Source organism: Mus pahari, chromosome 9 (assembly GCF_900095145.1).
Source record: "Mus pahari chromosome 9, PAHARI_EIJ_v1.1, whole genome shotgun sequence".
NCBI lineage: Eukaryota > Metazoa > Chordata > Mammalia > Rodentia > Muridae > Mus > Mus pahari.
The window spans coordinates 28,631,208-28,653,677 of record NC_034598.1 but is presented as its reverse complement, the minus strand read 5'-3'; the positions used below and the strand labels follow the sequence as shown (position 1 = coordinate 28,653,677).

General features: G+C 39.4%; 1 protein-coding gene across 2 annotated transcripts in view; it reads right to left on the bottom strand.

Annotated features, from left to right (window-relative positions):
- The window catches only part of Herc4 (HECT and RLD domain containing E3 ubiquitin protein ligase 4), a 74,080-nt gene extending 53,352 nt beyond the window's left edge, over positions 1 to 20,728 (bottom strand). For both annotated transcript variants that reach the window (XM_021204521.1, XM_021204519.1), the window contains exons 1-3: positions 20,343 to 20,728; positions 18,868 to 18,898; positions 18,181 to 18,484 (exon numbers count right to left, since the gene is read on the bottom strand). In XM_021204521.1, coding sequence (XP_021060180.1) covers positions 18,181 to 18,406 — 226 coding nt within the window. In that variant the 5' untranslated portion in view covers positions 18,407 to 18,484; positions 18,868 to 18,898; positions 20,343 to 20,728. The remainder of the gene's footprint in view (positions 1 to 18,180; positions 18,485 to 18,867; positions 18,899 to 20,342) is intronic.
- Positions 20,729 to 22,470: the final 1,742 nt, after the last annotated feature.

Below are 22,470 nucleotides of genomic sequence, written 5' to 3'. Positions count from 1 at the left end.
GAGGCCAGCCTGGTCTACAAAGTGAGTTCCAGGACAGCCAGAGCTATACAGAGAAACCCTGTCTCAAAAATCAAAAAAAAAAAAAGAAAAGAAAAAAAGAAAAAGAATGCTAAAATTATCATCTTCAATACACCAGAAGCCTCATGATAAAAGCAAGTCAAACTCCATCAACCAGAGAGCACACTACAATAATGAAACTGACTGCATCATGCAAACTGACATTCCTGCATGTAGAACATTTCAAATTATATCTGGATTAAGATTTTGCTTTTTTTTTTAAGTAGGAGGATAGTGCTAGATAACATCCCGGAATCTATACAACTCTACGCTAAGTACTTACTTTAGAGTATCTTGAATGGACAACCTATTTTTTAGACCTTGTTGTACACCTGACCTTACTAAGTAGGTCAGGCCAGCTTAAGCCTGCAGCAATCTTCCTTCCTCTGCCTCCCACCTCCCAAGTGCTAAGATTACAGGTGTGAATAACCTGCCCAGCAAGTCGATTAATTCCTCAAGCTGGCGCCCCAGTATACTCACTGAAGTTTATTACACCAATTTCTCACTCTTTGTATTATTTTGTATATGGTTTAATAAAATCATTACAGAAACACATACACACAAAAGATAACAAGATGTAACATAACCCTTCTCTAAAATCAAGAAAACTAAGAATCATTAGCTTACACAAACAGTCCTATAAATCTTACTTACAAGAAAAAAAAAATCTGTTATCAATAACAGAGGCTTATTATCATCTTACTAAAACAAATCTCAAAGAAAATAGCAAAAGAAAACAATACAAAAATTAATAAGACTTTGTTTCTCCAATTAACAACTTAAGAGCACTTAAATTGGATTTGAATGGCTATGAAACCAAAGGCATCAAATTCTAATGTGTAATATGAGTATCTAACAAAATACTGTACATTAATATCAAAATAGATGTTTGTGCTCCAACTGCTGAAATACAAAAGTCTGAGAGAAATAGAAGAAATAGGACTGTGATAAAGGTTAAAATAAAGACATGAAAAGACAGCTTAGGAACACAAACTGCTCATTCAGGTTTCCAAACACATTTGGAAGGATTCTGGAAGACAGCTATACTTAAGTCATAAGCTCAGGAAGGAAAGAGAAGACCCATGTATCCATTAAGAAAATTCAGGGCTGGTGAGATGGCTCAGCGGTTAAGAGCACTGACTGCTCTTCTAAAGGTCCTGAGTTCAAATCCCAGCAACCACATCGTGGCTCACAACCATCTGCAATGAGATCTGACGCCCTCTTCTAGGGTGTCTGAAGACAGCTACAGTGTGCACTTACATATAATAATAAATCTTTTAAAAAAAAAAAAAAAAAAAAAAAAAAGGGCTGGTGAGATGGCTCAGTGAGAAAGAGCACCGACTGCTCTTCNNAAGGTCCTGAGTTCAAATCCCAGCAACCACATGGTGGCTCACAACCATCCGTAACGAGATCTGATGCCCTCTTCTGGAATGTCTGAAGACAGTTACAGTGTACTTACATGTAATAAATAAATAAATAAATAAAAAGAAAATTCAGATTACTAGAGCAAAACAAAGATAAATCAAAGTAAAAAGACTGAAGGGGAAAAATGTTGTACACATCTCAGAAAAAGAAATACCTTTCCTGATTCACTCATTCACTAAAGAAGCAGAGTCTCACTATATAGCTTAGGTTGACCTTGAACCCACAATATTCTGATCTCATCTCTTGAGTATTGTGGGCACCACCAAGCCCAATCCAATTCTTAAAGGGAACTCCCTAGGGAAATGATCAGTAATTCATATCAAAACTGGAATAAAGACAAGAACTTCTTTCAGAAAAACCATTAGCCTTTAATAATATCGAAGAGGCTCAACTCCAAGGGGAAAAAAGGCAAATTCAAACTACATTTCAAAATGAATAAAACTTTCTTCTGCATGAACTAACCCTTAACACAAATTTTATCTACTGTGCTGGGGGAATAGATGAGTCAAAGGTTGTCAGAGACTGCAAGTAAACAATAAAACGAGCACCTGTGGCTATACTTAATTAGATTAAAAACAACAACAACACCTTTAAATCAAAACCCCTTTCAAGACTAAATCGTCATCATCTGATGATAAAGGATCAATTACCACAGAACATTCACCTAACACCAAAACACCTAAATATAAAGCAAGTAAGTATTAAGAGACATACATGTGCTGGGTGGTGGTGGCGCACGCCTTTAATCCCAGCACTCGGGAGGCAGAGGCAGGCGGATTTCTGCGTTCGAGGCCAGCCTGGTCTACAAAGTGAGTTCCAGGACAGCCAGGGCTATACAGAGAACCCTGTCTCTAAAAAAAAAAAAAAAAAAAGACATACATGCAAAAAGATACTCCAAAAGCAGTAAGGGACTTGATCCCTTCCCTTTAACAATGGATAGATCAAGTGGACAGAAAACACCCATGCAAATACTGAACTGACTAGATGGAACTTTAACTTAGACTAAATAGTCCTAATATCTAATACAAAAGGAACACTCTTTTGTTAAACCACAAAATAAGGCTTAAAAAATTTCAACAAGACAAAAATCTTACCAAAGTGTTATTTTTGACCACAAACAGCATTAAAGTAGAAATCACTAACAGGAGACAATCTTGATAAATAGACAAATACAACAGACATAGTGATTGATTTTAGTCCTAGCTCTCAGGAGGCAGAAGTAGACAGATCTCGGAGTTCTAGGCCAGCCTAGTCTATATAACATGTCTTAGTCAGGGTTACAAAGAGAGACTCTGTCTGGGGGTGGGGAGTGTTATTTAGACCAACATACTCCTCCTGAACAACTAAGAGGTCAAAGAAAAGAGTAAAAGAGAAAACAATTATAAATCTTAAGACAACAAAAATAACATATCAGAAACTGAGCACAGTGGCACAGCAGAGGCTCCTACAAGAGACTTATGAATTCCAGGCACCATGAGCTATAATAAAAACCCCTTTATCAAGAAGAAAACAACAAAACAAAACAAAAAAAAACAGAGCTGATGTGATGGCAAATGCTGTATGCTGAACACTTGAGAGGCTAACGGACTGTCCTGAGTTCGAGGCCAGTCAATGTTATATAATATTGGAAGTCCAGGTCTCAAAAAAAAAAAAAAAAAAAAATCAACCAACCAACCAACCAAATAACAACAAGTAAGATAGTCCTCAACTCAGGAGTGTTAAACACATAAATTTCCAATTTTATAATGTTGCAAAAACTATAGGTAACTTGTGGAGACTGCACTTGCTGTTCTGATCTTTCCCAGGGCTAGGGCTAGGTATGTTGTGTTCCTGTGACTGCTGGGCTGTGGTGGAGGTGCAGTCAGCTTTCAATTACATTGAAAACAGGAAACAGACAGAGACCCACATGTTCTTTTTGTTAAACTGTGAGACCCAGCAGGTTACCTACATCAAATGTAGAACTTAGAAAATGTACTTTGCATGCTACTGAAGGGGAAAAGTAATCAGTATTTCCCAGCTACAAATCCCATGACCTACAACAGTGACCTGCCTGCAAGTTGGTACAATAGTAGCACAAAAATTGTAGGAGTAACCAACCACTCTCTGATTGCAGTTAAGGCCCACTCCATGAGACAAGATCCATCGCTAAAAAGCGGCCAACAACCAGAGGACAGGTTGTGGGCTTTAGAAGAAAACCTACTGCTTTTATTCTGCTGAAGGAACATAGCAATAAAACAACCCTGAATGACTATGAGTATTGCTATATCCATAGAGGACATCACTCAGCCCTCATCAGAGAAGCTGCTTCTTGGTAATTAACACCAAGACTCACATCTGGACAATGGGCAGAGTGAGAGTCTTTGGAGCACTCAGCTCTAAACAGAGTATCTTTATCAAAGCTGTCCCCCCCAGGCTCAGGAATCCATGCAAAAGAGACAGACAGGTATTAAGAGCCAGACTTGGTGGGTAACTCTCCAAGAAAGTAGTCCTCCAGACACAATAGGACTGATGAACTTGATACTGTGACAGGACTCACGAGAATTACTTCAGACCAGAGAAAACCCCAACATAGAGAAGAGAAACTGAATAAAAAGTCCACCCCAATCAAGAAGCTATCTGTGGTGAAAGGGAAAATCCGTTTTCTCTAATGGAGGGTTCATCGGGTGTATCAACCACACTCCAGGGCAGGTCCCATGGCCAGTAGTACTTTGACAGCACAAAACTGACTTCATGGCTTTTGCATCCATGTTATTTTATTATTCCTTTTGTTTGCTTGATGGGGAAGGGATGCTGTTTAACATAAAGTTGGGTGGGAAACTGGGGAAGATATTGGGGGGGGGAGGGTAAAGAACATAATCAAAATCCTTGTATTTTTAATTTTAGGTGGTGTAATCCCAGAACTTGAAAGGATCAAGGGTTCAAGGTCATTCTCCAGCCTGGGTTTTCAGAAACCCTGTCTCCTTCACTACCACATACAGAATTCCATTTTTACTTAAAAAACAGTACCAGATAGTCCAAACTTTTATACAGAGAAGAACTGCAAACTAAACTATCAACTCTAGTTATCTGTGCTTTTCTCCCCTCCTCCCTTAATCACCAAACAACTGAATTTTATTTTATAAATATACAAAACACAAAACTTTGGGGTTTTTTTTAATTCCTACTTTTAAAAATAAGGATATTAGTCACTTTGGGATTGGTGAATAATTCTGATTTTCTTGATGTTACTGTTTGAGAGTCTTACTATGTGAGTTATACAACATCCTCCTGGCACAAATAAGCAATACACACACACACATATATATATACATATACATATACATATATATATATATATATATATATATATAGAGAGAGAGAGAGAGAGAGAGAGAGAGCAAGATTGTTAACATTTTCAGAATATAGTTTATAAATACTTAAGGATTTCAATGTTTTTCTTTAAATTTTTATAGGAATGAGCAAAGAGGTATTACAAAAAATTCATTTTAGCTGGGGTTTCAAAAGACAAAATGAAATACATTTTGGAAACATTCACCATGACTTAAGAAGAGAGTGAATCAGAGGAAACTATGGTCACAACTCTGCACGATACAGAAGTGATCTTACTAAGATCAACACAAAGACTTCCAGGTACCGACACAAGGAAACCAATAGCCTAAGATTTAAAGTAATGAGCTAAGGGTCACATCCATTTGCAAAGGAAATAAAATAACTGGTTAGGGTTAAATGCCAAATGTTGGCAACACAGCCAACACTGATCCTGTAACAAGGAAACAAGCCTAAGATGAATCTCAGATGTGAGGTCAAAGGGCAAATAATAGAGGGATGAGGAGTGGTTTTGGAGAAAATGAGACAGACAGATGAACAAGTCACAATCACCTCCACTTTCAACACTCCTCTCCTATTCTCACAATCGTATCTGTTGTAATTCCACACATATACACCTTGATTTTCTTTGTGTTTTGTTTTCTTTGAGACAGGGTCTCTCTTTGTAGCCCTGGCTGTCCTAAAACCCAGAGAATCCCCTGCCCCTGCCTCCCTGAGTACTGGAAATAAAAGCTTTAATTTTCTTGACATGTAAATTTCTCCTCTATAGTAAGTAAGAAAAAAAATATATTCATATTGGTGTGAAAATAAATATACATTCAGAAACAAGAGGCATGATCAAATAAATGTTTTTTTTTCTACATCTTACAGGTCAGTTCATCATTTCAGTTCAGCTATGTTTAAAAACCTGAATAAATAATAGTAATTTGAATACTCATTTTCCAAAATATCAGGACACAACTATACATCATAATTACTCATGAAATCGTTTGTAAAATCAATGGTTAGGCCTACAAGATGCCTCAAGGTAAAGGGGGGCTGTCCACTAAGTCTGCTGAGTTCTCTTCACAGGACCTACACACACAACGGGAGGAGGAAGCCAAGGCCTGCAGGTTGTCTACTGACCTCTCCATGTAAACCTGCATATGCGCACTTGTCTCCACCAAACAAGTTAAGATAATAAATCACCAACTTTAACTTGTGGCATTTCCGTGCTTCTCACAGGAGGAAGTATCATAGCTCCCCTGTCCCAAGTCAACTTTTACATCTGAAGGTGAAGGAACCCCATCCATTTTGTCTAGTTCTAATATAGCATCACAGGTTTTTGGTTGTTTAATATTTTAGCACAGTTCTTGAATAAAAGTTACAATAAGGTCTTTTTTTTTTTTGGTTTTTTTTGAGACAGGGTTTCTCTGTTTAGCCCTGGCTGTCCTGGAACTCACTTTGTAGACCAGGCTGGCCTCGAACTCAGAAATCCGCCTGCCTCTGCCTCCTGAGTGCTGGGATTAAAGGCAATAAGGTCTTTAAAGAAGTATTTTTGTGCTTGGTGTAGCCAAGACATAAGAACAACTGTCTGTTGAATGAATGCCTAAACTTTAGCTATAATAAAGATAGGCTATCTGGAAGCAAATATGTGAATGACAGTTTCTCACAAGGACAAGTAACAGGTATCAGGCAAATGTGAAGTAACCTAATCCCCTAGTTGGTATTAGGCAGACAAGTTGTGTGCCCTCCCCAACTGCACCATTAGTAGCTCTTTATTTAAAAAGCAAATATCTACTGAATATTCCCTCACCACATGCCAACACCACATGCATGTGTTCTCACTTGATCCTAACCCCAAAACCTGCAAGAACTTACCATGATTATCCTAATTTAATAGACCAGAACACTAAGACACACAGAATAAGCAATGTACAAAACAACAGACCTACAACCAACAGACCGGACTCCATCTAAGTTCTTCAATTCCTACATTTTATACACTGTATTTCCAAACAGATACAAAGCGAAGCCTGTCCTTCATCAGTCTACTTGTTTTTCCTCCCACCTCTGCACCTACAGTAACTACTGTTAGTACCTGTTTGAATACATCTATAAGTCAATACAAATGGATATCTTCTTTTGATTGCTCTAACTTCCTACGTTCTTCTATACCTTGTTATGTCTTTCCTAGTTTATTAGATGTCTTCCATACCAGATCTCAACTACATAGCACTACATTACAGTGGTTGAATAAATTATAATTTTGCCAGTTTCCAAAAGAAACATTAAAGTTATTTTTAATCTCCGTAAAATGCTGTTGCAATACAAATCCAGCTAATAGGCAGTATCCCAGAAACTGAACTTTTCAGATAAAAAGCACAGTGCTTTCAATTCTTCATCTAGGTCTTACACTCTTACACATTTTTATAATGACCCCGAATTATTAATCTTTTTTACTGTTATTATAAAGGGCATGTTTTCTTCTATTATGTCATTGAACTTATTTTCACTGTGTTAATTGTGAGAAGTTGGGGGGACAGACATACAATGAATGAATATGCCATGTGTGTATAGGTCCCTGTTGAGACCAGAACAGGGCACTGAAAGGCCTATGAGCTGCAGTTACAGGTAGTTCTGTGGATGCTAAGAAATCAGACTCAGTCCTTTGGAAGAGCACCTTATTTTCCTTACCCACAAAAACAAGGCAGAACACAGTGGCACAGACCTGTAATCCCATCACTGCTTAACTCAAGGGCAGCCTCATTCTCAGACAACAATAAATGGGGTAATACTGAAAGGATTCCACAGGACATGATACACAATGGTGGTTGCTATTACTAGTTCTGAATATTAGCATTTTATTTGTAAAATAAGAGTTTATTAAGATTCTTCTTCAGCACTCGGGAGGCAGAGGCAGGCGGATTTCTGAGTTCGAGGCCAGCCTGGTCTACAGAGTGAGTTCCAGGACAGCCAGAGCTACACAGAGAAACCCTGACTTGAAAAACCAAAAAGAAAAGAAAAGAAAAAAAAAAAGAGGAATCTTTTTTTTTTTAAGTTTCCCATGTTTTTTCCCTCCTCCCTATACCCCTATCAACTTCAACTTCTAAATGCCTTCCTTCCTATTTCTATTTGCCGACTTACTCAACTGCTCACCTGAGTATATGTGTAAACACATGTTCATACAGAGATAACAAACTAGCTTTCTACATAATTATCCTTGTTGGTTAAGAGCAAGTACTGCTCTTCCAGAGTTTGAGTCCCAGAACCTACACCAGGTGGCTCACAGCCCCTGTAACTCCAGCTCCATGGGCATCTGACAGCACTTGTACTACATACTGCTTGTCTACAGATGTAATTTAAAATAAACTATTAAAAAGGTAATTGTAGTTTCACCAGGGTCATGACTATTGCTAAGTTAGGAAGTAACTAGCAAACAGCTGGATTAGAAAATCTGTATCTACCAACTCATAAGTACTTTGGATCAATTCTGGACAGCAATCTGAGTTTTGCATTCAATTTGACACTTTGTTGTTTATCTGTCTGTTTGTTTGTTTGTTTGAGACAGGGTTTCTCTGTGTAGCTCTGGCTGTCCTGAAACTCACTCTGGATGATAAACCAGGATGGCCTCAAACTCAGAGATTTGCCTGCCTCTGCCTCCTGAGTGCTGGGACTAAAGATGTGCACCACCACTGCCTGGCTTACATGACAATATTAAAAGGAAATAAAATCCCAAATTTCTATGAGTTAGTAAGAAAAGCAGGCCACCTTCCCCCAGCTGCATTCAGGTGCTCCAGCCCCCTCTGCTCCCGAGAACCTCTGCCTTACTCTAGCTCCTCCCCACTATTTTCACGTCACAAAACAGTGTACAGCAAAGAACTCTCACCTATGCCAACAACAGTTTATAATCATGATTATTTCAACTATGAGTAACCCAGAAAGAAGCATGGAGTCAAACACAGAAACTAACTGATAGAGTTGTGTTTGTTAAGCAATAAGCATATAAGCCTATTACAAAATTCAAGTGATCAAGCTATCAAATGGTACCTGATGAACAGACATTTTTATCACTTATAAAAATTCAACTTCAAAAAAACAAAACTAAGGGTACAGGTCACACGTATAATCTCAGAATTTGCTGAAGCAGGAGGGTAGCCATGAGTATCAGGCATCTCAAAATGAACAAAAATAATAAAATAGAAAACAGATAAAGTTGACAGCCATTTATGACACTTTAAGTTTACAAGTTACTTTAAATTTTAACAGTTACCAAAAAGGTTGAATTCTAACCACAAAATAAATAACTTTGTTATTATTTGATACATTGGAACAACGGAAAAATTTACAGACTACCAAATTAAATAAATGTAAGGAAAAGCAAAACTGGAAATCAACACTTTATGAATTTAGTTCCGATTTTCTCTTTTTTGATTCTGTACTGACCACTGAATACTGCTCTCACATTCACAATAAAAATCTTCTCGGGCTGGTGAGATGGCTCAGTGGCTAAGAGCACCCGACTGTTCTTCCAAAGGTCCAGAGTTCAAATCCCAGCAACCACATGGTGGCTCATAACCACCCGTAACAAGATCTGATGCTCTCTTCTGGAGTGTCTGAAGACAGCTACAGTGTACTTACATATAACAAATAAATAAATCTTAAAAACAAACAAACAAACAAAAAGCAAATAAATTCTTCATTTAAAAAAAAAAAAAACTTCTCTCTTCAAATAGTTAACAGTGCTAATCACCCCACATTCCCCATTTCCAACCAGTGACTCCACCTGGGTCAGGGCTAGCTCTCTTAATTCACATCCAGTAAGTTAGTTAACAAAGGCTGTCCATCTTTGGTCTGTCAAATCTCTCTTCTGTGTTTTAAAGAACTATTATCACAATTAAACTAATTACTTTCCAAATTCTCCTTCCTTCAATTCTTCCTTGATAAAACCAGTGATTACCATTAAAAACTTAATGTCAGGCTGAAGAGATGGCTCAGTGGTTAAGAGCACTGACTGCTCTTCCAGAGATTCTGAGTTCAATGTCCAAAAATCACACGGTAGCTCACAACCATCTCTAATGGGATCAGATGCCATCTTTTAGTGTGTCTGAAGACAGCGACAGTGTACTCATATACATAAAATAGATTAAAATTTTAAAAATTAATTAGTGCCCACTAACCAAATTAAAAGTTCGACCTGTTGTAAACACAGTTGTAGATCATTTTACAAGTGCCTATGCTTGTGAGGATATTTGTTAAATGACAGTTCCAAAATATTCATCTGACAAGCTTCTGAGTACAATATAATGAACATCATATATGAACAGATGAATGTGTACATATGTATGTATATATATATATATATATATATATATATATATATATATATGATTGTATATAATTTTTATGTTCTCTATTCTCAGGCATTCCAGTTAAAAAGATTTCCATTCCCTAGAAAGCATTAAACTTGCTGTGGTTGTTTGAAAGAAAATGGTCTCCACAGGCCCATAGGGAGTGGCACTATTAGGAGGTGTGACCTCATGGAGTAGGTGTGGTCTCTTTGTTGGAGTAAATGTGTCATTGTGGGAGTGGGTTTTGAGGTCTCATATGCTCAAGCTACACCCACTGTGGCTCAATTTCTTCTGCTGCCCGTGGATATGGACATAGAACTCTTAGCTCCATCTCCAGCACCACGTCTGCCTGCATGCCACCATGCTTCCCACCATGATAATAATGGACTAAACCTCTGAAACTGTAAGCCAGCTCCAATTAAATGTTTCCCTTTATAAGAGTTGTTGTCCTCATGGTGTCTCCTCACAGCAACAGAAACCCTAGGTAGACACTTACTTGCCTCTGGTCTTTTGAACTAGTTGGCCCTCTAAGGCACCTCCCACTCTCTCCTCTAAGAGCATTGAGTATCTATCTTTCCTACTCACCTCTGCTATGCACCCCTGTAAGCCACATTGTTTCACAAGGTTGTATCACCATCCTTATGCTTAGGTATTTCTGAAACAGCACCCAACTATTCCCAAACTAGATCAGACTGGACTCTACTGTCCAGCACTCCTCTGAGTCTGAGGAATATAGGTGGGAGCTACCATTCCGTAGGTCACTCTGTAAATAGCACTGTATGAGCAACTATTCCATACAATTACTCTGTAAACAGCGCTGCTCATATTTATCTGCACTCCTATGATTTGTGTCTTGTTTTCTTTTCCTTACTAGACTTTCTTTCTTTCTTTTTTTTTTTTTTTTTTTTTTGGTTTTTTAAGACAGGGTTTCTCTGTATAGCCCTGACTGTCCTGGAACTCACTTTGTAGACCAGGCTGGCCTCAAACTCAGAAATCCACCTGCCTCTGCCTCCCAAGTGCTGGGATTAAAGGCGTGCGCCACCACTGCCCGGCTCTTACTAGACTTTCAAACGATGTTCATTATATTGTATTCAGAAGCTTGTCAGATGAATGTATTTTGGAACTTTCATTTACAAACAAAATTCTTGTGAGCATATGCACTTGAAACAAGAACTAAACTGATATGTACAGTCATGGCAAATATGTATAGACATATAGATATGGAAATAAAAGTTATAAAAATCTTGAATGTTAAATTATCACTTGTCAACAATTTTAAATTTTTTGAATATTTTATTTTTTTTTAATATTTGTCTATATGTATGTTTGGGTATGACATGCATACCATAGGAGGTGGCTACCCAAGGAAGCCAGAAGAGGGTATCTGATTTACCTAGGGAACTGAAGTTACAGATGGTCCTCTAGAAGAGCAGCCAGGTACACTTAAAGGGTAGGCTATCACTCCAGCCCCTCAAAAAATTTTAATATAGAAAATAATTATTTAACTATCACTGAAAACAGGTTGAGAAAAACACATTCCTAATTTGTAGTCAGAAACATAAGTATGCAAAAGAGAATACTTTTGCAAGACGTCATTACACTGATTGTTGCCTTCTTAGACTTGTCAATTTTTCCACCAAGAATGTGTACTACTTTCTAACCAGAAAAAAATATTAAAAAAAAACTAAAACCATAGTTCAGAACTGTATAAAAAAGGAACAAATCGGTCTAAACCTATATACTGATAAAGGATCGAGGACCTGGGGTATAGGACAGTGGCAGAATGCTGTATACTTACATATTAGTATGGTATATATTAGACCCTGGGCTCTCTCTCCAGCACTTCAAATTACAGTAAGAAAAGAAAGAAGTATTAGTTTTGAATAGTATGTAGAAAACATAAAAAAACTAAAGAGTCTTAAGAAGCCGGGCGTGCTGTGCACGCCTTCAATCCCAGCACTTGGGAGGCAGAGGCAGGCAAATTTCTGAGTTCGAGGCCAGCCTGGTCTACAGAGCTCCAGGACAGCCTGGGCTACACAGAGAAACCCTGTCTCGAAAAACCAAAAAAAAAAAAAAAGGGGGGGGGGCTTAAGAATAAAAAATAAGAAGATTAAGTCCAGATAAATAAAATTTTAGCAGTACTAATGGTTAGGAAATTCCCCTTTTATAACTAGAGCAAATGTTTTGAATTTTGTTGGTGAGAATTTATCTTTAGGCTGATCCTGTGACAGAGCTCCAAATACTGCCAGGAGAGAACTGGTCTCCCAAGTGAAACACACCTGTGAGTAACACAGGTAAGACCACAACTTCTGCTTTGAGGGATCCACCCAGAGCCATAAGGACACAGGAACCAAGGAACAGCTGGGGACAGGATCCTTCCGGTTTCTGTCTGCACCCCAGAGCTTACCCTATGCCAACTCTCCATACCCAAATTCCTCCCTAGAGAACTGGTCTTCCAGGAGTGCTGACACACGGGCTTGCAGAAGGGACAAGCCACAGTCAGAGACTGCCAGACCAGCTAACAAGAGAATGTATCTCTATTTAACATAGTCTGGTATCCAATTCTTGATCCTTTTGCTGTAAACCCAGTGTTGAAATTACAAGTGAGCACCACCATGACTAGCAAATTTTTTATATTTTTATATGCTGTCTACACACAGCACTGTTTTCCTTGTTTGTATTATTGCCTTGCTTTCTATCGACAAAGTGTGCAAAGTGTGAGTCCAGAGAAACAGAAAGGAGAGAACAGAGGCTTGCTACTGTATATGGCTCCTTTTACTGATCATTATCCTATACAATCTCACCCAAATCATGTTTACTGTCACAATGTTCAATAATATGCTTTATAGTTTAGAAAAATGGGAATCACTTATTTCTTCACAACAACTTTTAACACAGAGTGTATGAGAATTATGCTACATATATACACAATACTGAGAACAGAAACCTAAGAATCCTTAAGAAGTCTCTAAGTAAATGGTGATGTACTTTCTTTAATCCCAGCACACTGAAAGCAGAAGCAGGCAGATCTCTACTAAACTGGAGGCAAGCCTAGTCTATATAGCAAGTTCACGGCCAACCAGAGGTTCACAGTGAGACACTATCAGAACAACAAAATCTGAGTAATACAAACTGACTTCTCAGGCTGCCATCTAACGTTATTCCTTAGTATTCACCCAAACTGTGAAACCAAATTCTACCACATTCGCGTGTGTGTCTCTGTGTGCGTATGTGTGTGTAAGAGAGAGAAAGAGCATGTTTTATAAAACATAAACCAATGCATCCCAGAGACAGACAGCCCTGACACAGCGTAACTAGGTAGCCTAAGTTCTAATGCCAGCTACCCAACCGACCCTGCATGACAATCACTATAAACTTCTCACAGACCAGCAGTCAAGACATTAAAGGACTATGATAAAACAAAACAGAAATAAGAAAAGTGAGCTTTGTTTGTCTAAATGTTCTTGGGGTTGGGTGTAGTTGAGTGTCAGCGTGCTTGCTTAGCATGTATGAGGCCCTAGGTTTGATTTACAGCATAACAAAAAAGTAAAAATACTGCTGCTACCACACAGTGGCATAATGCAATCGTGATGAAATACTGATTCCCTTCAACAGGCCCTCTAATAGAATGGCAAAGGAAGAATCTGCATTAGTGTTTGGTCTGCCTCGACAGAAGGTATTACTGTAAATAAGGCTAAACATAAGCACAATTTAGTGAATAAAGGAGGAGACTGGTAGGGTTAAGCTTTCAGATTCAATCTATAGCTCTTCACCAGCTACCTGCTGTTTGACAAGTTACTTACCAACTTGTGCTACCATTTCTCCAAAAACTTATCCCCTAAGATAATTCTTGCAATTTGTATCACAAGCATTTTGAAAGGAACCATGAACTATTGTAATGCTCTTGAGATCCCTCAGCTGTGGGGTCCTACACAAAGTAAAGTATTATTATACATCTCTCTAACAGTAGCATCTGTTTGTACTGTGACTTTCCCCTACAGCTGCGCTGGGATTCCTGGGCACTGATCTTTCTCAGAGTGCTCAAAGCCATGTCTGACATCCTGACTAGGTCATTCTTTTTTCCAAGTCTTTGTATAACTGACATCTTTCTCTTCCTTAGAAGGTATTATGAAAACTAAGACTTATAAAACCCACTGAAGCCGGGCATGGTGGCGCATGCCTTTAATCCCAGCACTCGGGAGGCAGAGGCAGGCGGATTTCTGAGTTTGAGGCTAGCCTGGTCTACAAAGTGAGATCCGGGATAGCCAGGGCTACACAGAGAAACCCTGTCTCGAAAAACAAAACAAAACAAAACAAAACAAAAAAAAAAAAACCATTGAGCTTCAATCTTGTATGTCTTGGTAAAATAAAAAATATGTGAGATAATTTAGTATTCTAATCTGCAAATAATTTACCATATTTATATATTTCCTACACTAATTTTTAAAAATCCAACTGTATATAAAAGGACATTTCACTTATGTTTTATGAACAGAAAGAATAGGTCAGAATATGAGGAGTCAAGAAAGGGAAGCAAAAAGCTGGGCTTGGTGGCATACACCTTTAATCCCAGCACTTAGGAGGCAGAGGCAGTCAGATTTCTGAGTTCGAGGCCAGCCTGGTCTACAGAGTGAGTTCCAGGACAGCAGAGGGCTACACAGAGAAACCCTGTCTCAGAAAAAAAGAAAAAAAAAAAGAAAAAAGAAAAGAAAGGTAAGCAAGTAGCTACTGCTGTGACCAAAATGCTTTCGCCGGGATGATTAACAGCAGGTAGTGTGCAAGCATCAATGAGATACTCCATTTGAAAGAACTTGGAGAACCACAGAAAGCTAACGAAACACACTTTAATAAAATTATAGCATCATTTAAAATCATAAAATAGCTTAGCATTACTTCTATTGTGAAATGAGTAAAAACACATCAAGTTATAACTAAATATATTATTAGTAAATATCCCTGTTAGGAAAAATATACTTTTAATAAGTTACTTTTAAATCTTCCTAAGTGAATCTAGAAGTATGTGAATAAAACAATTCATTTAAATGGACAGATAGAACACACTGAATAAATGTATTTATTTGTAAGCTATGAACCAAGAAACCGAGAAACTAGCTTTAAGAAGTATTTAGAAGTTCTTATGTAGGAAAAAAAAATACATGAAGGTGAAAAAGACATTCATTTTTCTAGCACTAATTTAGAAAGGTCTCTAAGTAAGATAGGTACTGTGGTATCCTTTCTTTAATCCGAACACACAGAAGGCAAAGGCAGGCAGATCTCTGCTAAATTGGAGGCAAGCCTAGTCTATATAGCAAGTTCAAGGACAGCCAGAGGTTCATACCTATGTAAGAGACCAGAGATGCACATGGTCTTAACCCACACTCTTGGTATAATAAAAGAAGTCAGTAAGGGTGTCAGAAAGTGGTGTTCATGATTCCTAAAATATCCAGAATGGAAAACTTTCCCAAAAGGTTACAGGTTCGAACTACTAAACAGCAAGGCCAACTCCTACAGTAAGCCACGTGACTTGAGTAACTAGTCCTTAATGATGCTAAATTCTGCTCCTTCATTACAACTATTTGCTATGGTTATAAAGCCAGTCTACATAAAGAAATAATTCTTGGTTTTTCTGTACTTTCTTTGTAGACTTAAGTAAAGCTCTGATAAAAGACCGCCTGTGACTCAGACATAACAAGACTGGTCAATTATCAAGTCTTTCAAACCAATTAAATAAGTTCTAACGATTCCTTATCTTTAAACTCACCCCTCAAATTTAGCAATTTATAAAAGGAACGGGAGAAAAGCACATTTAAAACACTGAAGAATATTCCAAAGAGAACTTTACTTAAAACATTATTAAAGTTTACCAGTCATGTACTTGAAACAAAAACTGAGGTTGAAAGCTGAAATCCTGTCGGAGCAATCATACCTCCTTGAGTTCCTCTTCTTTCATCTCTGTAGCCTAGCTACACTTCAAGGTATGAGAGAACCAGGGCTTTTGGTTAGATCAGAGCCCTCCTGCTCCCCCACTAACCCCTTTTATAAAATTCTATAGCACCAGACTCATTTACTAGCTATTCACACAACTACGGACAGATTTAAACTTAAACCATTATTCCTTTCAATCACATATCTTTCTCATCATTCAAATTCCCAAGGCTTGAAATACATGTAATATGGAAAATTTCAATTCTCTTCAGTTCCTTCCATTTATGTATGTCTTAACTCCCCACTGAAACTCTAAATCTCTGAAAAACAAAGCTCTTTATTCTTTCCTTTTTCCTTTTCTAGGGACTGTTTTATATGTCCTGAACATCAATGAGTCAATCTAAAGTGGAAGCACACTCTTCAACTTTGCATTACTAAATAATGCTTCCAGGATGAATTCACAGAAGACAGAGATGTCACAATACAGCCATCACAATGTCAACAAGACCAAAACGCACTCAGCTTTCCCCAAACACATCCATGCAGTTTAAGTTATACTTCCTACTGGTACATGTGGAGGTGGGGGACGGGGGAGCAGGAGGGCTCTGATCTAAACATTAAAGTAACATTTAAAATCCCTAAACCTCAGTGAGTTACAGTAAGCACACTGGCAACTCCTACACCTACTATGTAGTTCCAACACCATGAAAACCTCAACCTGCCATAGCATTCCCACGTAAGCAAAATGTACAGATAGTAAATTACCACCCACAACCACCCCAATGCCCAAGATTATGAAAATCTGGTATGATCATTTTAAGAGATTCTTTCATGAAAAGTAATACAAGAAAATTCATTTACTTTGAATTCTACAGTAATTAGACCTATTTTATTAAGGAAACGCTCTCATTAAAATCAAGTTACATATCATGAGGTAATAAATTACATGTTATGAGAAGAGATTAAGATCCTACCCACAAAGAATAAAAGGTACAGTCTCTGCAAACTAAGAGTATTAGGTATTTAATTACCTACGTTGATCTCTCAAAACAAGACCACCAGAAACAAAAAATAAAACAAAAAACAAAAAGAAAAACAACCAACCAACCAAACACCTCCTACAATGGGATAACAGAGAACAGAACTGCCACAGGGAATGCCTAAGTTACTGTGACAAACAGCAGGGCAGCTTTCTCTCCTGAATTTACCATCTTCCTGTAGAAGCTTTGGGTTATCACAACTAAGAGCAAGATAGCAACAATCCCACCTCAAATGTGTTACTACCCAATTTTAAATAACAACATCCAGAAAAACACCATGAAATCTGACCAAATGTTTCCAACGCTTATTACCTGATAAATTATTTTACATTGAGCTTAGATCTCTCTCCATAGTCAGACCTGGCATTCACAACCCTTTAAAAGCTAGCACTGAAAACGTGGAAGCAGCAACTAGGGGATTAAACAGTATTTCTAACTAAGCAAAACAAACATTACATACCTAAAGTATAATGGGGGATAAAATGGTATAATTATAATTTATACAAGTAAATGAAAATAAAAAGCTTTTACCATCCCCCCATGAGTACAGAATCATCACAGAAAACAAATTAGGAATTCAAAATCTGTTCAAGGTAGATGAACTTATTAAAGATTTTGATAACTTTATAGTCAATATAAAAGAAACAAACACTGAAGTCTAGGGTTTTTTGTTACTGTTTCAACCACTAGTAGTAATAAATAAAAACAAACAAACAAACAACCCCCACACACACAAACCACTTTACTTCTTAAGAAGTGTGGGAGCCGGCGTGGTGGCACAAGCCTTTAATCCCAGCACTTGGAAGGCAGAGGCAGGCGAATTTCTGAGTTTGAGCCCAGCCTGGTCTACAGAGTGAGTTCCAGGACAGCCAAGGCTATACAGAGAAACCCTGTCTCGAAAAACCAAAAAAAAAAAAAAAAAAAGTGTGGGAAGGTCAAGAGTATGTTTTTAACTCTTACTTTGCTTTTAAATCTTGAAAAAGCCTGTAAGTTTAGGATTTACAGAGGTCATATAAAACACTATTTCAAGAGTAAAATAAATGATCAATTATTAGAAATAGAGAAATGTCCCGTACCTGGTTTCTTTCTGGACTTTTCATGACCTAGCTGTCCTAGATCATTACATCCACATGTGTACACAGTCCCGTCATCCAGGATGAACACAGTATGCCTGAGTCCACAGCCTACATCTCGGACCTTTTTATTCACGAAAAAGTCACTTTTCCTGGGCTCTAGTACAATTTCTTCATCAATTCCACCCAAACCTAGTTGTCCATAGGATGCATTTCCCCAGCACAACATGCTTGTAATGACTTTGGTCTTCCAGTTTCAATACAAAAGTCCCTTCTGAAACACTGGAAATTTGGAGGTACCCTATGTCTGAGGAGAAAAACAAAGGTTAGTAAGACTTCAAAGAAAGCTGCTCTCTTACCAAGTGTTAAGCTAAACTGAGGGCTGCAGTTGTTTAATATTTATAATATGCTTCAGGGTTACAGTTCAGTTCGCATTTTTAATGGATCATATACAAATGTTTAGGAAAGGACATCACCTTCCACTATTCTTTGCAAAGGTTAACAGTACCTGGCTTTAACTCTCTTATATAAATACTCTAGTGAAATTAGGTTTTCGCCTCTGAATACATCTAAGGAGAACAGTAAATAAGGCATGTGTCCAATGCCCAAACAAGCAAGTGTTCAGCCAACTGCAGAAACATAATCTTGCAGTCTCCCATAGCCCACAGAATTCCACAATCTGATACCTACCTCCACATGAACAGAAAACTGAAGTTCTTATCTGTAACATAAATAAAACCAATAATGGAACGTTAGAATAAAAATAACAATTTAAACTATCTCATTATTTATACTAATAAGCTATTTACAAAATTAGAAATTATCAAGTTGTAATTTCAAACAATCGACTCCATTTTATAAGTCAAAATGCTAGTGTCGAACCCTCTCTACTAATTTAATTTTAAAACCAAACCAATGTGATTTTGTTGTTGTTGTTGTTGCTTTTGTTTTTGTTTTTCGAGACAGGCTTTCTCTGTATAGCCCTGGCTGTCCTAGAACTCACTTTGTAGACCAGGCTGGCCTCAAACTCAGAAATCCGCCTGCCTCTGCCTCTGCCTCTGGAGTGCTGGGATTAAAGGCGTGCACCACCACACCCGGCCATCAATGTGATTATAATACATACCTCTAGGAAAATTACTTGAAGATGAAAAACAATCACAGGACTGCTGATTTTTTTTTTTTTTTCAAACAAGACCGGGCTGGGGACGGGGTTAACTTTTGATAGGAAAATCTATATAACTTCTATGCTTGAAAGACATACATACGGGGCTGAGAGCTCTTTTAAAGGATCCTGATTCAATTCCCAGCACCCACATGGCTGCTCTCTGTGTTTAACTCATCCCAGGGAATCAATCCTGCGCCCTCTACTGGCCTCCTGCACTACGGGCACACATGGTGCACAAACAAGTGAGGGAATCCTCCATTACCATAAAAAAAAAAAAACCTTCACTTTTCTTTAAAAAGCACGATGCATTAAGAAGCATTAATAGAAGTCAGTCTTATCCTTGCTGTTCAAAATCACTCAATTCATTACGCTGAATCTGAGGTTTCAAAACATAATTTCCCTGCATTTATGTTTATTTAGAAAGTGCCGAAGCTGCCTCACTCCACTCCCATCAGCACAAGTTTGATTTCATCCCTTTGGGACACCAAAACTCGAAAGTTCCAGAGAGTTCTGCATTGTCTTTCCGCATCTCTCTCTCTGTTTTCAAGGCTAGCATGAGACATGAACATATCTCCGATTTTCAATGCGCTTCGTTTGGGTACCCTTTTTTTTTTTTTCCTCCAAAAGTCAGAACCAGTATTGGAAAGACGTTCTCTCGCCAGCAACAGGTAGGAGAAAGCAAGGCAGTTTGGTTTCCTCTTTCCCTGACCATGCACCTCACGATCAGCTCCCGCGGCTCGGGGGCAGAGGAATGGTCTGCACACCCCAGCCTCACGGGTCGGCCAGTCACACTCCCGCAGCTACCCACGGGCGAGCCGGGGAGAGGGTCCACCCCACCGCGCTCAGCCCCCACGGCCTCGGCCCCAGGGAGATCCTTTCCCCGAGGGCGGTACACCACTCCGGCCCCGGGAAACGCTGAGGACGCGGGCGCCCTTCCCCAAGGCCCCAGCGGAGCTCGCCTCCGTCACACTACCCCGAACCCACGGGGGCAACGATTCACCGGGTCTCTCAGGGCAGGGAGAGCCCCTAGGCGATGGAGGACGGACGCTCCCTGGACCTCTGGGCGGCTCTCCAGCTCCCGAGACCTTCCTCCTTCAGCCGGCCGCGCCGATGACCACGGCTCCTCCGGCGTCCCCGGCCGCAGCTCCGCTGCCTCCGCTGCCCGGCTCGCCCGGGAAACTTTCCCAGGCTCCTCCGAGAAACGCTGCCGCCAGCACTCTCCGGCCCGAGAGACAGCCGTCAGCGACCCGGATGGAGCGGGAGGGGAAGGGCTGGCGGCGAGCAGGGCGGAGACCACGAGGGGTGGAGAGAGCCGAGAGAGAGGCTGGCGACAAGGGAGAGGCTGGCGACAAGGGGAGAGGCTGGCGACAAGGGAGAGGGGCGGTGGTTTCGCGGGGGAGGGGGCAGGGGGAGGGGCTGGCCGGAAGTGAGCCGCGGAGCATGCGCGACCCCGCCCACTTCCCCATTCGGGCGCCTGCGCGGGAGACCTCTGAGGGTTCTTCTGACCCAGGAGCCTGCGCAGTGTTGCGGTTCCCAGCTCTCAGACGCTAATGCAGCCGGTTAGGACTGGAAGCTGTCAAATTCTTTCTTCTTCTATTTTTTTTGTTGTTGTAGTTGTTGTCGGTGTGTTTTTAACAATGTTTCGGCGTTGTCAAGGGCTACTTAGTGAAAATTTCACTTTGGTTTGTCTTTCTGCTTGGAGGGTTTTAGCTTTTTCATAATTTTATTCCACCTTTCCTAATTTTGGTTTTGAGGTAGCAGACGAAACCATTACAAATGTGGTTAGAAAAGCCGATGGCTCATTTTAAACCCTTAAGCTCACCTGAGCCAAATTTGAACATGTAAACTATATGATAGCAATGGAGCAATGGCTTAGCCTAATCTTACTAAATGTCAACGTCCTTGCTTCAGGTTCCGGAACAGTGTTGGCTCACGTTTTCAGCTAACTCCTTGGAAGATATGAGGTTAAATTACCCAAACTCTTACACTCAGAGAAAAACAGGGCTTACAGCTACAGTTCCTGCTTCATGAAAACTAAATCCAGATTTCACAGGCCAATTTTAACATCATCTTGATACTAAATCTGTCTGTTGTGTCTCAAAAAAGGACCCAGTGAGTGAATGGAGGACAATTTGTTGGAACAAGAAAAAAAGATTTGCTCGGTAAGACGCCAAGACCAAAAGCATGGAGTAGCTTGCTGACATTTTAACCTTTTAAACAGAGGTTCCATGCCCTCTTTATCCTTTGGAGGAAATCCCGTAGCTATCAATCTCTGAGTGTGTGTCTATCGTGAAGAAGGGGGTGCAGGGTGTGTGTGTGGGGGGGAGTATTCCCATGCAAAACAACTGTACTGCTAGCTTAGAGTGAAGGAAATACAAGACCAGCAGAGGATAGGTATAAATAAAATGACAGCCTCATTTAAAACAAGAGACCTCGAAACGCAGTTTTGAAATTGTATAGTAGTTACTTTTACACAGTATTATGGCTTTACTGGGTACTTCAGCCAAGCTAAGTTCTGCTGTCTTCAAACTTGTGGACCCTCCCTTCAGAATGGTTGAGATTGCAGGCGTAGGCCATAGCACCTGGCTTATACCAACCATACTAGAGCCTGATATTTTGGTGTGAATGTTAATCTGTAGTCAATCACAGTAGGCTGAGTTGGTTGCTTGTTTTTATTGAAAAATTGCTTCAGATTAGGAGATGGTTACTGATGTGTTTATAAAAAAGATAAAGAAGTAGCCGGGCGTGGTGGTGCACGCCTTTAATGCCAGCACTTTAATCCCAGGTAGCTGTGGGGTAGAGTTTAGACAGAATGCTAACAGTTACAGATTGGTCTATGTAAATTAATTTCCTGGACTACAACAAATTACCCCAAATCAAGTCTCTTAAAACAATATAAAATTGTCTCCCATTCTAGCAGTCAGAGCCTAAAAGACAGCCACGGGTTGATTCCCTCTGGTTTTAAGGGGAGAATTTTTTTCCCCATGTTTCTCTCCTGGCTTCTGGTGATTGCCACAGGTCCTTGGCAAGCCATGTGGAAGTAGATCACCCTGATTCCTTCTTCCACCTTACACTTGATGTTTTCCCTTGAATGTCTGTATTCAAGTTTTCCCTTCTCTAAGGATGCC